Raw genomic sequence first — 16,005 nt, 5'->3', positions numbered from 1 at the left:
TTATATTAAAAGGATTATTAAATCTAATGATTTGAGCTAATATATGTTCTTCATAGAGAAATAGAGAGGTTGTGTATGATATTATGATTGAACAAAATTGTCAAGAACATTAAATATAATTATCATTTTTAAATATATTTTAATTCTATTCAACTTTAAAAAAAAAAAATGAATACATTAATTTCCGTACAATAATAATTCTTCAAATTTTAAACAAATGTAAACATTTTACTTGTCTATCTTCTTATGGAGATAAACCTTAATAGTCAAAATAAATCAATCTGCATGGATTGTAGAATTGGCTTGAGATTATGGGTTGTTCCCCATGGTCTCGAGGTCAAATATGCTTTCAAGTTTAAGAGGCAAGACATTATGGAAGCAGTTGATCTCACCTATGGGAGGCCTAATCTTGCCCTAGCTCACACAGATACTCAAGATATAAGTTGTTTGTTATTAAGCTAAGATGCAGGAATACCTCCCATATATATTAAAAAGAGAAGTCAAAACAAGTCACTTGTACAACCATTAAACTTTACCCTCCCAATCAGAAGTAAAAGAAAGCTAAAGAAACATTGACAAACATACAATCGAGTGGTAGGACAATAAGAGGACCTTTATATGCCCAATTCAATGGCCTTATTTGTTTGCATGTTTTCTTTTGAATGAATAGTATCACGCAACCACCCTTAAACATCACAGACTGAGGAAGAAATCAAGCTTAGAAGAAAGAGTCGACTTTGACTTTTAAACACTTTTGCCATAAGAATAAAATCTTACTGTATGATGTTTAAAACATTTGATATCACTCAAACCCCACACACACCACCCACACTTATAACAATTCTAAGTTACAATTTAAAATTCTAAAATTGTAACATAAAAAAAATTAAAATATTACAGAATTGTAAATCAGGAGTCCATTAAGTATGTCGTGTGCCTATATAGCAAAACTTGAAGTGCACCGGAGTGGTTCCCATTAGATGTGTGTAGTGTGTCTAGATAGTTAAATTGGAAGTGCACGAGAGTGATTGAAGAGTTCGATTTGTATTTTTTTAATGAACAGAACATATCTCTTTATTGATTGTTTTGATCTTCTTTCACCCATGTCCGATCAAATTCATTATTTTAACCGTTTCGTAAATAAAATTTACCTTTTTCTATCATCAAACCATAGTATAAAAAGCTTTAAACCCTTTTATTGTTAAACAGCAAAGTTTTAGACAGTCAAAACAACATGTCGACTTGTTGAAGTGCACCGTAGGTCGCAAAGAATTTGCTTTTCCTTGGAATAACGTCAATCAGATTTGGATTTCATTTCTTCATTGTTAAACATGCCATTCCTTAAACAACACAAAAAAGCCACTAAGATTCGCCCATTCCCAGACAAGGACATTGGCCCAGATTCTACCATTAAAATCTTTTCTCGCTCAGAACGTACCCAAAACCAGCAAAAGAAGCTCATGAATGACCCGGACAAGACATACACTTTGAATAAAGAAAAGGCCTTGGTATTAACTAAATGGCTTAGTTCTCAATTTAGGCATAATCATCAATCCAGATGGGTCTTTCTCTTCAAGCATCTGGATTCCTTACGTCCAAAATTCAGGCACACAAGGCATAAAAACTCCGCCTTTAAAGCTTTACACGCATACGAACCAAAATCCGTGAGCGCTACAGGTAATATAAGGAACCTCGATCCACAACCCCAAAAACAAAGACTAAAGATTTCATTTTGGCAACTCTAGAAGGTTAAAGATTTGATCCTCGCGACTGCAACAAAGAAAGGCTTTGTTTTGGAAGCTCTAGAGATAAAAGCTTTGATCTTGGCGATTGCAACAAAGAAAGATTTCATTTTGGCAGCCGAATTCGACTAAAGATTTGATCTTGGCGACTGCAACAAAGAAGGATTTCATTTTGGAAACTTTAGTTCAAGTAAAGGTTCGATCTTGGCGAGTTCAACAATGACGGAGCAGCATCGGGTGATGAGCGATCTGGAAAACGACAGCAGCAAGCAACTGAGCGAGTCTATTTACTTACGCACGAACAACACGGGGCCGATCGAGCGCCCGTCGCGTCGCCACCTGCGGTGCAGCGACCGGCTCATCCGCTACCTCTGCGCGTTCGTGATCTCGTTTCTGTTCATCGCGGCGGTGGCGATATTCGTGGCGTGGATCTCAGTCAAACCGCACAAGCCCCGCGTGATGTTGGACTACGCCTCCGCCTCTAGCTTCCGCGTCACCAACGTCTCCTTCAACACCGCCATGAACTTCAACGTCTCCTTCAGGAACTCCAACGAGAAGGTCGTCATTTTCTACGACAATTTCTCCGTCGAGGTCATTTACAGCTCCGAGAGGATCGCCTTTGGTTCGGCGCCCAAGTTTGAGCAGGGGGAGAAGAACACGACTGTGATTCAGCCCTACGCGCAGGCTCGGTCGCTGCGTCTTGATCCGCAGACTGCGGCGGCGCTCGAGGCGGATGGTCAGGCCGGGAGGATGGGGTTCGATCTCAAGATGGTTGCTAAGACCAGGTTTAAGTTGGGGCGGTGGTCGACCAAGCATTACAAGATGACGGTCAAATGTGTTAAAGTGCTCGTCAGTTTTATTCCCGGGCCGTTTCGCAGGCAGAAGTGCCGGGTTTATTTCTAAGGCTTTCCGTGCCTTTTTTCTTTCATCTTTTGTCTTTGCTTTGGAATAAGCCTCGTCGTTGTTGGAGATTGTCTATTTTTTTCTTGAATTTGGGTAGTAGCTTGTGATTCAATTTTTTCATTGGATTTTTACAGCTAGTAACTTGGCTGAATCCCTCTCTAAGCATTTCATTTCGATATTCAATGTTGCATTTTGAATGAGAATACATATAAAAAAAATGAATTGGGAAATCTTTTAAGTTTATATTTATGAGTTTAAAAAAATTGTTTGATGAATGTTTTGTTTTGTTTTGTTTTCCTTCTATTAATTAATAATTAAAGTGAGACATTAGTTGTTGATTTCAGCTCTACTCGTGTGAATTCTGATGGGGTGATCTTGTATCTCTCGGCCGCCTTTTTGTGAATTTGTAACAAGTATATTAATTTATTATTAGAAAAGGACTATTCATAAATAAAAAAGGAGTTGGGAGATATAAGATTATCCGACGAGAAGGTCGAATAACTTATAAACTATTTGATAATGTCTTAAAATTAAGTGTTCATTTCTAATATGAATATTTAATAATAGTATTTTTCTAAGGGTTTGAATCTTATAACCAGTGACTTGACTTAATTGTTGTCATTGTCTAAGCCTCCAATTTTGATGTTCTATTTTGAATGATAGTATACAGAAATAAGATTTTAGTGAGCAATGACTACACTAAAGAGACATGGAAGGTCATTTAAGAAAAAATTTATCTACAATTGTATAGTAGATAAGGCAAATTATTGTGTCATTAAGAAAGTTTTATTTGTTGAGCAACAAAGGATTCAATGGAGAATTAGTAGCTTTCTAATATGATAAGGTCTTAAAATCAAGTGATCACTTCTAATATGAATATTTAAGTATAATATATTTCTAGGGGTTTGAATCTTATAACTAGTGACTTGACTTAATCGCTACCATTGTCTAAGCCTCCAATTTAAATGTTGTATTATAAATGAGAGTATACTAGTAATCAAATTTTAGTGAGCAATGGCTAGATTAAAGAGGCATGGAAGGTCATTCATGAAAAAAAACAATTCATCTTCATTTGCATACATTTGTATAGTAGCTAAGGTAAATTATTGTGTCATTAGGAAAAAATTATTTTTCATGCAATAAAGGATTTGATGGAGAATTAGTAGCTTCAACTAAACTATGCATTCTTGAATTAGCATTTTAAGAGACCATGTTGCATGCTGAATGAAAATACATATAAAAAAATTAATTGAGATTCTTTAAATTATTATAATTTTATGAGAGTTATCAATTAATAAGGTCTAAAGTGAAGAGTTCATCTCTAACATGAATATTCAATAATGATATTTCACTTGGGGGTTGAACCCTACAACTTGTATCTTGATTTAGTTGTTTATTTTGTCTATGCCTTCTATTTAGATGTTATATTTTAAATCAGAATTATATAATTATCTCTCTCTCTCTCTCTCTCTCTCTCTCTCTCTCTCTCTCTCTCTCTCATGCACACACACACACAGAGTGTTCACGCATGTGTACATGGGTGTGTGAGCGTGTTGAACAAAGTATATTTTACATAGAATAAGCTACCAAAAGGTGGTTGAATACAATTACATTTCACTATACAACCAAGTAATTTAGACACAAAACTCAAAGACTTTAAACATGGCCCAAGCCATGAAAAGAAAAATATAATACATAGTTTAGAGACAAAAAAATACAAGTAGGACTCATTACAAAAACCAAGCCATCAAGTAGCAAGAAAAATACAAAATTGGAGGACAACTCATTCAAGAACTTTTAAATGATTGGAACATAATACAAATTAAGTGCATAAATATTACTTTTAATTCAACTCATGGGAATACCACATTCTTATAATAAATGTAAAATTATTTCTCTCATGTATCATTCCTTCTTCACTAGTTCTTCTACAACACTATTACTCATTACCTCTTTCATTCTTCCTCTCTTTTAAGATCCATCTGTACACTTCATTTATATCCTCTATCATGTATCCTATAGAGAAATCATACTCTTGCTCTAGCTTGCTTTTCCCTTACACCCCTTCATCATGTAAATGATACTCCACCACTTTTTGACTTCATTTGTGAGTATATCATGCTTCTACCCATCCTTTTATGCCTCCAACATCACATGTAAAATTACCATTCCTTAAATAACTTTAACATTACTTTTGATATGAAAAATTCTTTGTATATGTACTCTTGCAACCCTTCCTCAATTAGATGTTTTTTTACTATTATAAACATTACAAGTTTGACTAAAGAAGTATCAATCATGACCATCCCAAAAAGGGGACATTACATCATTTTTCATAAAGGAGCTTCCACTTGGTGGTAGGAAGCTAATGATGATCACTTAGCTATTGTGGCTTGTAATTTTCTTTTGATGATTCTTGATAGGTTGATATTGATTTCTCCTAGGTTGATATTGTGTCTCTTAGTCTTGATGTAAACTTATTTATCTTCATTCTCATACTTTGTCTCCTTTTATTGGAGGATCCTATCAATCCCTATGGACTCTAATCTACCCATTTCCCCACTACTAAAACCCTTGGTGAATGAAATCTTTCCTAGTCAACATTCTTCTCCTAACACTAACAAACTTAGTAAGGAGGTTATCCTACATTCTTCACCTCCTTATGATGCTTGAAGCACAAGTATTTCCTAGACTATTGTTTTTCAATGCTGGAAAGATCTTTATGCCTCTTCTTCTCAAAATCTTCCCATGATTATCGATGAAACTCATACCCATCCTTGCTTTGATTTTCTAGCTATTTTTCTATTGTCTTGGATGATATTTCATATGGCCTTTTTCTTTCTATGAGTGGTTTACCTTGACTTGTAAGTGGTATATTTGACTTGATTCTATACAAGGTCAATGCCCTTGTTTTGCTACCTTATAATAATAAAACATAACAAAAAACTTCATTTATTATTAATTAAGATGTATGTTTAGTGGTATTTTACACTTTCATATTTATATAGATTAATTAATATTTAACTTTACGCAATATATACCTATGTTATTTCATTTCATAAATTCTACTTGAATGGATGACTTAAGTACTCACATCATAACGATACAAAATCAAATATTTACTTTCTTTTCTTTAACTTTTAGACATTACTTATTTTTTCTTATTTTTTAATGTCAAAGATATTCACACAAAAATAATGTTTTTTTATTTAGAACCTTAAATCATAAAATGTGAAGCTTTTATTATAAACTTCTTTGGCTCAACTATACTCATAAAGATTGCCTACATGGTACTTATATGGTGGTACGACAACAGTAAAATGAAAATAATTTTAAGATGTCCATAAACTATTATTTCAAAGGAAAAAGAATTGGATCTTTAATAACTTTCAAGTTGCTTTCAACATTAATCATTATGTTGTGGATCTTGATCAAGAAGCATATTTTTTTTTTAAAAATGTCCTACCCCCTCAAATAATCTACGTAGACTTCTCATATTTTAATTATCTTCATAGTATACATCAATATTTCCATATATTACACAATCAATGACAACATTCAATTGTAACCAACACTTCATTATTAAAAAAAAAGCTCTTTCTTTTCCACTAGTCTTTGAAGAATGTTCATCTATAAATTATGCCTCTAATATGATGAAAATTGAATCTGAACCATATAACTAAAACTAGAGCATTTCCCTTTAGATAGTTTTTTTTTCCATGCTACTCGAAAAGCTTAAAATAACTATCATGGTTTACCTATTTCAATAAGGGCTTAAAACCTTAGTGTCTAATTGGATACAAGATGTGAAATTGGCTTTGTTGACATGGACTTTTCCTTGAGTTTTTGCCAAAGGATATTTCATACTTGAAGCTAGCATTACCTAAATTGTCGTGTATGAATACCTTGGAAATTATTTCCAGATTTAGGTACTACTAAAGAAATTCCATCTGTAGGGCTTCAAACCTTAGTCTCCAACTGGATACAAGATGTGAAATTGGTTTTGTTGACATGGACTTTTTCTTAAGTCTTTGCCAAAGGATATTTCATACTTGAAGCTAGCATTATCAAAATTGTTGTGCATGAATACTTTGGAAATTATTTCCTAGATTTAGGTACTACTAAAGAAATTCCATCTGTAGACAAAACCCATTGAAAAAGGCAGCAATTTTTATTTTTCTAGATAAGACTTAAATATAAATGGATTTCATTTTTTTATGTTTTGAAAAATAAAACATAAACCAGAAATGATCCTCTATTGCAGGACACATTTTCTTACATCTATGATGTTGAATCCATCTACAATGTTAGTCCTTCAACCAGATTTATTTACATCTCCACTTATTCTTGCAATAAATCTATGAGAAATTTAGCACACTACATCAACATAGACTAGTTTTTGGAATACTTAGAGAAAACAAAAGGCAACTGATATATATGTATGTATGTATGTATGTATGTATATGTATATGTATATATATATATGTGTGTGTATATAAATATCTATATATGTGTATATGTATATATATATGTATATGTATATAGATGTGTGTGTATATATATCTATATATGTGTGTGTGTGTATATATATTTGTATATATATGTATATATCTATGTATCTATATGTATATATATGTCTATATATATAGATATATGTATAGATATACACACACACACATATACATATATATCTACACACACACACACACACACATGACTAAATGATTTGAGAGGTAGTGAGTTTGGTAACTTGATTTTATGGTGATTACCAATTTTGGAAGATGAGATTTTCACATCAAAGTGTTAGAAACAATAGTCCACCAAGATAATTGAGGGGGGGGGGGGGGGGGGGGGGGGGGGTGGGGGGGTGGGTGGTGAATCTATTCAGTAATTAAATCACTTATCTTCATTAAACAAACTTAACCATTCAATCAAAGTAAACAACAACCATACAAAGATGCACATAGATAATTACACCAGATATGTTGACTAGGGAAACCCTTGATCAAAGGGAAAACCTTGGTGGGAATGATGCCCACAAGATGATGTACTAATATAAATATTCCTTGTTAGAGGATAGACCCTATTAGGAGTCTATTACAACATTGAGTATAATGAGTCCCTATTAGGAGACTTTGAATCCCTATTAGGAGTTGTGGTATAATGTATGCAAGAAGAGCCCACTACCCAAACATGCAATTTCAACTACAAGAAGATCTCACTACTCAAACAAGTAATTTATTGGTATCTTCTTCTTTCCTCTATCCTATCAACTAGATCAATCACTATCATACCTTGTAGACTAGGTCACAAACCTTGGATCCAAGTATCAAACCTTAGATCACTCAGAAAAACCTCGGCAATGAAGTTTCCTTCACTTCTGCACTGCTCTTCTCAACTTCGTATTTCATACTGTTTTCTACTTTCTAAGTATTCACAAGTCACATATCACCATATCCATACATATCATGATAAAGGAAAATATTCTTCCTTTATACTGAGTCCATAAAATAATTCTTGAGTTAGTTGTTAGTCCTTCTCAATTAATTATCAGAGGACCTCACTAACAACACCTTGTACACTTAGTGATAACACAATTTTTTCACCTTGCAACTTGAATAACTTTTCATACACTCAATATTATGATGAGTGAGCTTAGCCATGTCTTCTTCATGTCCTCAACCTTGATCATCAAGATATCAACTCTACTAAGAGATATAACAAGTTTACCAGAGCATGCCTCTGTAAACTCTATCTCAGAATAGACATCACCAAAACTTACATCACTTCTTCTAGACTTTCCTTTTCTACTTCTAACATTAACTGCATATACTGGATACTCAAAAGTATCTCTCATAACCTTGGGTGGTTATCATGCTCAACTATCCATCTATACCAACTTAATCTTTCTATTGTTCTTCTATTAGATACCATAGAAGACATCAAACATGCTATGTTGACATCAATGGAAAACTCAGATATGAATGTAACGTATCATCATCAAACAATCTCTCCAATCTTGCCAATCTTCCAACAATCTACCCCTTTGGCACTGATGGAAACATAGATGAAAAACACCTAGTTCCAAGAATACCAACAAAAGATAAACATTCTTCAAATCCTCTTCATCAATCATACTCCCCCGTTGATATACCTCAATGTGCTCAGTACCAAACTATTATTACAAATTCATGCTAAACTTCTCCTTTACCATAATACTTTCCTGCAATACTTCTCCCCCATTGACATCAATGTCAACGGTTTCTGCGACCAACATATCTGCATCAAACTTTGCAACAACTAATACTTACTCACCTCAAGTGTCAAAAGACACTATTCAAAACAACATCAATAAGAGTCCTAAGTGACTCTATCCATCACAGATACTCCCCCATACTGGAAGCATCAACATCCAGTCCATACAAACAATGGTGCTCTATTATCCTGGACTGATGCACTCTTGCATCTTCTTACTCTGATGTAAGAAGGGGCATAACCTCAACCACACCTCACAAATACTCAAAAATCTTTTTGGGAAGATGCTTAGTGAATATATTTGTAGTCTTCTCTTTTGTGCTCACATACTCCAATCTGATTTCCTTTTCTAAAACTTTTTCTCTCAACATATGATATTTAATAGAAATGTTCTTAATTTTCAAATGCAATACTAGATTCTTAGACATATTTACTATGCTTGTATTGTCACAACGTATAACAATAGGTTCACTAATTTCTATCCTTATATCCTTTAGCATCTGCTTCATCCAAATTACTTGATTGCAATTATTTGCTGTTGTAAGATACCCTGCTTTTTTTGTACTTTGAGATGTACAATCTTGCTTCTTTCTTAACCAAGAAACCAACCTTCCTCCAAGAAAGAAAGCTCCTCCAGTGGTGCTCTTTCTGTCATCCATACTATCTGTCCAATCTGCATTAGTATAGGCATTTAGAGTAAAATCATTAGATTTGTCATACCATAATCCAAATTATGAAATTCCTTTTATATATCTAACTATCCTTTTCACTATTGCATAATGTGCTTCTCTGGGATCAGCTTGTAATCTTGCAACAATTCCAACTGCATTTTCTATATCCGACCTTGTGTGAGTCAGATATTGTAAACCTCCGATCATAGATCTAGACTTCTTCTACTCAACAATAGGTGTCTCATCCTTTGTAGATAACTTATGTGCAGTTACCATAGGTTTTCCAATAGGTTTAAATGTTTTCAAACCAAACCTTTTCAATAAATCCTTCAAGTACTTAGTCTAAGAAATAAAGATTCCTTCTTTATTCTGTACTATCTGCAATCCTAAGAAATATTTCATCTCTCCTATCATACTCATTTCAAATTCTTTCTTCATTTCTTTAGAAAACATCTTACTTTCTTCATCATTTCCTCCAAATATGATATCATCAACAAATATTACCAAAATCATCAAACCATTATTAGTTTCTTTCCAATATAGATTGATATATGTCATACATTTTCTATATCTGAGCTTTGAGATGCTTATCCAAAATTGCATACCAGGTTTTGGGTGCTTGCTTCAATCCATACAATTCTTTCCTTAGTCTACATACTATGTCCTTGTCATCTGTCAAAGGACATCCTCCCGATTGCTCAATATATATCTCTTCTTCAAGTTGTCCATTCAAAAATGTTGACTTCACATCCATCTGATATACTTTGAATTTCTTCTATGTTGCATAGGCTAAGAATAATCTTACGACCTCTATTCTAGCCATTAGAGCATAAATCTCCTCATAGTCTATTCCTTCTTGCTGTGAATAACCTTTACATACCAATCTTGCTTTTTTTCTTACAACTTTTCCTTTCTTGTTCATCGTGTTCCTGAATGTCCACCTAGTTCCTATCACATTCTTATTTTCTACTCTAGGGATCAATTCCCATGTCTCATTCTTTACTATCTAATCACATTCCTCTTTCATGGCTTGTTTCTCATAATCATCTTTACATGCTTCATCTGCATTCTTCATTTCAACTTGAGATATCAAGCATAGTTCTTCATTAACTTTACTTCTTGTCATCACACCTTTCTCTTTTCTTTTGATGATCTATTCAGATGGGTGATTCTTTATCATGTTCTTTCCTAAAGTAGGAGTTGTTATCTCAACTCTTGGCTTTACTGAAAGTAATGAGCTTTGTTCTTTCCTTTTCTCTCCTTCATTCTAAAAATCATTGTTAGTCTCAAGAAATACCTCATCATTCCTTGTCTTAGTAACAACATAATCATCTAAATTGTAATCAATTATTCTCTCTTATACTCTGAACTTCTCATCAATTCTTACATTAGCACTTTCCATAATAGTCACAAAAGTTGTTTCTTCTGCTACATGCTTTTCATTTACCAATATAGACTCATTAACATAGTCTTTCAAGGATCTTTCCATGCTTTCTCTAAATTCCTCAACTTTATCAGAAAGTAGATTATTTCTAGCTTTTCTCAATCTCTTAGGACATTTACTTGAAAAATGACCAAACTCTTTACATGTCCAACAAACAAAAAATTCCATACCTTCAGGTTCTCTTTTTGTAAGTAGAACAATACCTTCCTTTATCTTCATATCATCTTCTATTATGGATCTATCTTTGCTTTTGCTACTGTTCCCTTCAATACAAAAGAAGGATTCTAGATTTGTAAACTCAATACTTTGATCTTTACATAAATCTGATAATTCACCAAGAATTTCCATAACTGGAGTGTCAAAGTTATCCAATAATTAAACCACTTATCTTAATTAAACAAACTTAACGATTCAATCAAAGTAAAAAACAACCACACAAATATGCACATAGGCAATTACACCACATATGTTGACTAGGGAAACCCCTAATCAGAGGGAAAACTCTAGTGGGAATGATGCCCACAAGATGATGTACTAATATAAATATTCCTTGTTAGAGGATAGGCCCTATTAGGAATCTGTTACAAAATTTAGTACAATGAGTCCCTGTTAGGAGACTTTGAATCCCTCTTAGGAGATTCCAACCTTGTTAGGAGTTGTGATATAATGTATGCAAGAATAGCCCACTACCCAAACGTGCAATTTCAACTACAAGAAGAGTTCTTTGCTCAAACAAGTAATTTATTGGTATTTTCTTATTTCCTCTGTACTTTCCTTTGTCTTGTCAACTGAACCAACCACTGTTAGACCTTGTGGACTAGGTCATGAACCTCGGATCTAAGTACCAAACCTTGGCAATGAAGTTTCCTTCACTTTCGCACTGCTCTGCTCAACTTCATATTCTATACTGCTATGTTTCTTTCTGAACATTCACAAGTCACATATCACCATATCCATACATATCATGATAAAGAAAAATATCCTTCCTTTATACCAATTCCATAAAACAATTCTTGAGTCATTTGTTAGTCTTTTTTAATTAATTATTATAGGACCTCACTAAAAACACGTTACACTTAGCAATAACACAAATCTTCCACCTTGCAACTTGAATAACTTTATGTAGACTCAATATTATCATGAGTGAGCTTAGCCAGATCATCACCAACATGTCATCTTCATGTCCTCAACTTCAATCATCAAGATATCAACTCTGCTAAGAGATATAACAAGTTTACTTGAACATGCATTTGTAAAATCTATCTCAGAACAAACATCACCAAAACTTACATAACTTCTTCTAGACTTGTCTTTTCTACTTCCAACATTAACTGCATATACCAGATACTCAAAAGTATCTCTCATAATCTTGAGTTGTTATCATGCTCAACTATCCATCTATACAAACTTAATCTTTCCATTGTTCTTCTATTAGATACCCCAGAAGACATCAAACATGCCATGTTGACATCAATGACAAACTCAATCATGAATGTAACATATCATCATCAAACCAATCTCTCCAATCTTGCCAATCTTCCAACACAAAGTGCGATGTCCACTTTAGGATAAATATTCAACTTAATAGAAGTTTTTTTTCATGTGAGATTCTTTCCAACTATGGGTATACTACCCTTTCAAATTCAACTAAAGTTTTAATCTTATTATTTAGCATAAATAGCCTTTACTAGAAGGAAAATGTTATCTTTAAGATAATACAATGTCATTTGATCTTTTCACACATGTGGGGAAGCAAAATAGTCTACATGGGACTTGTATATAATGTGCGGTCCAAAATTTTAGGTCATTTTAGATTCCATTATTTACATTTTTTGATTTCCTGGTTGTTTTTGAAACACATATGTAAACAAATCATGCATAACCAACAATGTGCAAAACTTGAGATAACTGTCACTCAAGTTTTTATCATTTATCCCTTATCAACCTCTACACATGAATTCTTTCCATATCCGTTCTCTATGACATGGGTTTTGCATGGCATTACTAAGCTTGAAGGACACATGAATTCTAACTGACAAGATCTACTTGTGTAGTTCTATGTAGCTATATATTTTGAATGGAAAAGTTATGATTATAATTATGTTTTTGTCCATGTGCTTAGGGCACCATTGCTTCTAGTCTTTATAGTATCATGGTAGAATATCCAACACACACATAAATATTGTAGATGACTATTATGCTTATAATTAAACTATAAGTTTATAACAAAAAAAATTATTTTTGAATAATATAATTGTTAGGATAAACCACGGACAGAAATAAAAACTACATGCAAATATAACTAATAACAGAAAATAATAGAACACATAGAAATGAACACAAGGCACCAAGATTTAACGTGGTTCACCCAACCCTGGGCTACGTCCACCAAACAGCAAGTCTGATCTTATTACAATCTAGTGATTACAACCTGATTACAATCCGTAATCCCTTACAGCTCAATACCGCTGCAAGAACCAATTTCGTATCACCACATATAAAAAATACCCAACCCTAAGCCCTTTTTATACAAGTATTAAACCGCTTTAGGGTTATAACATGTCGGCCATATGTCGGCTACCATGTCACTATTTATGAAGTATGTACAGTACTTTCCTGATTAGTCACCACAATCTAACAATAATCTTATTTCTTAGTTTCTAAAATAAACATATTTGATGGATTCATTTATAAAATGATTTAGACTTACACAAAATAACCAAACATCCATTTTCTTTACTAATGTAAGTATATGCAATCACTAAAAAACTTTTAAAAAGAATTCTAGGATGTAAAACTAATCATGCATCAATAAATAAAAAGTTTTTACAAAAGTTTAGTTCTAGATATTTTAGTAAAAACAATTTGATGAAATAAGCTCTAAAATATTTGATAAATCATTTGGTCTAATCATGAAGTTTTATATATTATAAGAATTTGATACATGTCAATAACATCTTAACATACTCTTGAAATCTTCCACTTTGATTATTGGTAAACATTTACTACTTAGTAAATATTTCAAATTAGTACATTTTGTGTGCTTAAAGAGCATCTCTATACACCTGAGTATCTAGGTAACAAATGGTAGGACATGTCCTACTCTTGTGAAGTTTTTGAAGCATTAGATAGTAGCCAAAAGAAAGGGGGGCTGATCCTAGAGTACAAAAAGGCTAAAGGATCATCTGAAGGTTACCTCCCACCTATCTAACCAATACTAATTCGATACTTCAAAAATAAAATAAAGAAAAGCTCTTGAACAGAGCAAACCTTACCATCAGTCCTATTTCTAACCAACTAATAGAATAAAAAAACATATCAGCAACAAGGAGACATATTGATGCTATTAGTCCAGTACCTGATCATATACATACATACATACATACATAAATACATACATATACTCATAGGGCACCAAGTTCAATGTGATCCAAAACATAAAAACCAAAAAAAATAGAGCCAGGGCTAGTTGTCTACTTTATTTCCTCATTCCTCATTCTTCTTTGCCTTAGGCTCCTCCCTATTTAAGTCCACACCCTCCTCTTTGATCAATAGATTTATCAAGGAGCTTCTTTAGCAAATCCTCTACCAAGAAACCATAAATGGAGTAGGTAGTTTCACTCTCCTTGCCCAAATCCTTCTCATCCTTGTTCACCTATAGGAAATAGAGAGTGGTGGTAGTAGAGTGCATGACCTTCATGGATAATTTTGCTAAGGTGTCAAATTTTTGGCAAATGCCAATGTGTTTATCCACCATCTACTTCAACGAATGCTCCAACCTCTCTAGCCAAACCTTGCTTTGGCTTTGTCCATGGCTATGTCTCCCTTTCTCCCCCCCCACCATTGGGAGTGCCTTTAATGGGGGAGGTGATGTCCTCCCCCTCACTTCTAGGTAGGGACGACACAACTTCCAAGGTGTCCAAGATGTGTGAGGGACTAGGTGGGCTAGGGACTGCCTTCTTTATAGTGTCCTAGTGTGGTCTCTTCCTCTTGGTGGGATTCTTCTCACTCTCAATAGACTCAAAGATAGAGTCATGTTTAGGATGGGACTTGAATTTCTCCATTTGGAGTCATTTACTAGCTCTCTGAGCAATTTTTTTACTCCTCCTGTCCGTATCAAACTCATTGAGGCTTATTTTCACCTCAGAAGTAGGTTTTTTTATTTTTTATTTTTACTGGCTTGAGCTAGGGCTAGGGTCCATGAAGATTTGGGGAGCAACAATAGCCAGTGGGTTGACCAAAAGCAAAGGGTTTAAGGTAAGATGGTGTTTGTAAAGTTTATGCATGAAACCCTAGTGTTCGTAAAGTTTGTGCATGAAAGCCTAGTGTTTATAAAGTTTTTATGTTTACGAGTTATAAAAAAATTATTTGATGAATGGGATTTTTCTATTAATTAAAAATTAAAGTTACACATTTTTTTAAAAAAGGAGTTAGGAGATATAATATTATCCTATGAGAGATCGTTCCGCAACAATGTTGAATAACTTATAAACTATTTCATTTCTAATAATATTAGGATTTTCTAGGGGTTTGAATCTTATAACTAGTGACTTGACTTAATTGTTTCCATTTTTTAAGCCTCCAATTTTAATGTTCTATTTTAAATGAGGGTTTACTAGTAATTAGATTTTAGTGAGCAATGGCAACATTAAAGAGACATGGAAAGTCATTTAAGAAAAAAAATCATCTTTATGTATAGTAGATAAGGTAAATTATTGTGTCATTAAGAAAATGTTATTTGTTGAGCAACAATGAATTCAATGGAGAATTAGTAGCTTTCTAATATGATAAGGTCATAAAATCAAGTGTTCACTTCTAATATGAATATTTAAGTATAATATTTTTCTAGGGGTTTGAATCTTATAACTATGTCTCTCTATTATTTCTTGAGAATTACTCCAAAAGCATCTTCATAGGCATTAGCATTTTTTTGTAATCATATGGTTCCTTTTTAATTTTCGCATCATTATTTTCTACAAACTCATGAATT

General features: G+C 33.4%; 1 protein-coding gene across 1 annotated transcript; it reads left to right on the top strand.

The window, feature by feature from the left end:
* Positions 1-1,670: 1,670 nt before the first annotated feature.
* Positions 1,671-2,888, top strand: LOC149578165 (NDR1/HIN1-like protein 12). The gene has a single exon (XM_089827745.1). The coding sequence runs from the start codon at positions 1,962-1,964 to the stop codon at positions 2,643-2,645; it is 684 nt and encodes a 227-aa protein (XP_089683871.1). The 5' UTR covers positions 1,671-1,961; the 3' UTR covers positions 2,646-2,888.
* Positions 2,889-16,005: the final 13,117 nt, after the last annotated feature.

Source organism: Cupressus sempervirens, chromosome 1, assembly GCF_028749045.1.
Source record: "Cupressus sempervirens isolate cs-2001-9-10 chromosome 1, ASM2874904v1, whole genome shotgun sequence".
Classification (NCBI taxonomy): Eukaryota; Viridiplantae; Streptophyta; class Pinopsida; order Cupressales; family Cupressaceae; genus Cupressus; species Cupressus sempervirens.
The sequence above is the reverse complement of the archived record's forward strand: the minus strand, read 5'-3'. Positions and strand labels throughout refer to the sequence as shown.

Excerpts from the sequence above, each read along its gene's own strand:
- LOC149578165 (XM_089827745.1), top strand. The coding sequence starts at position 1,962 with ATGACGGAGCAGCATCGGGTGATGAGCGATCTGGAAAACGACAGCAGC.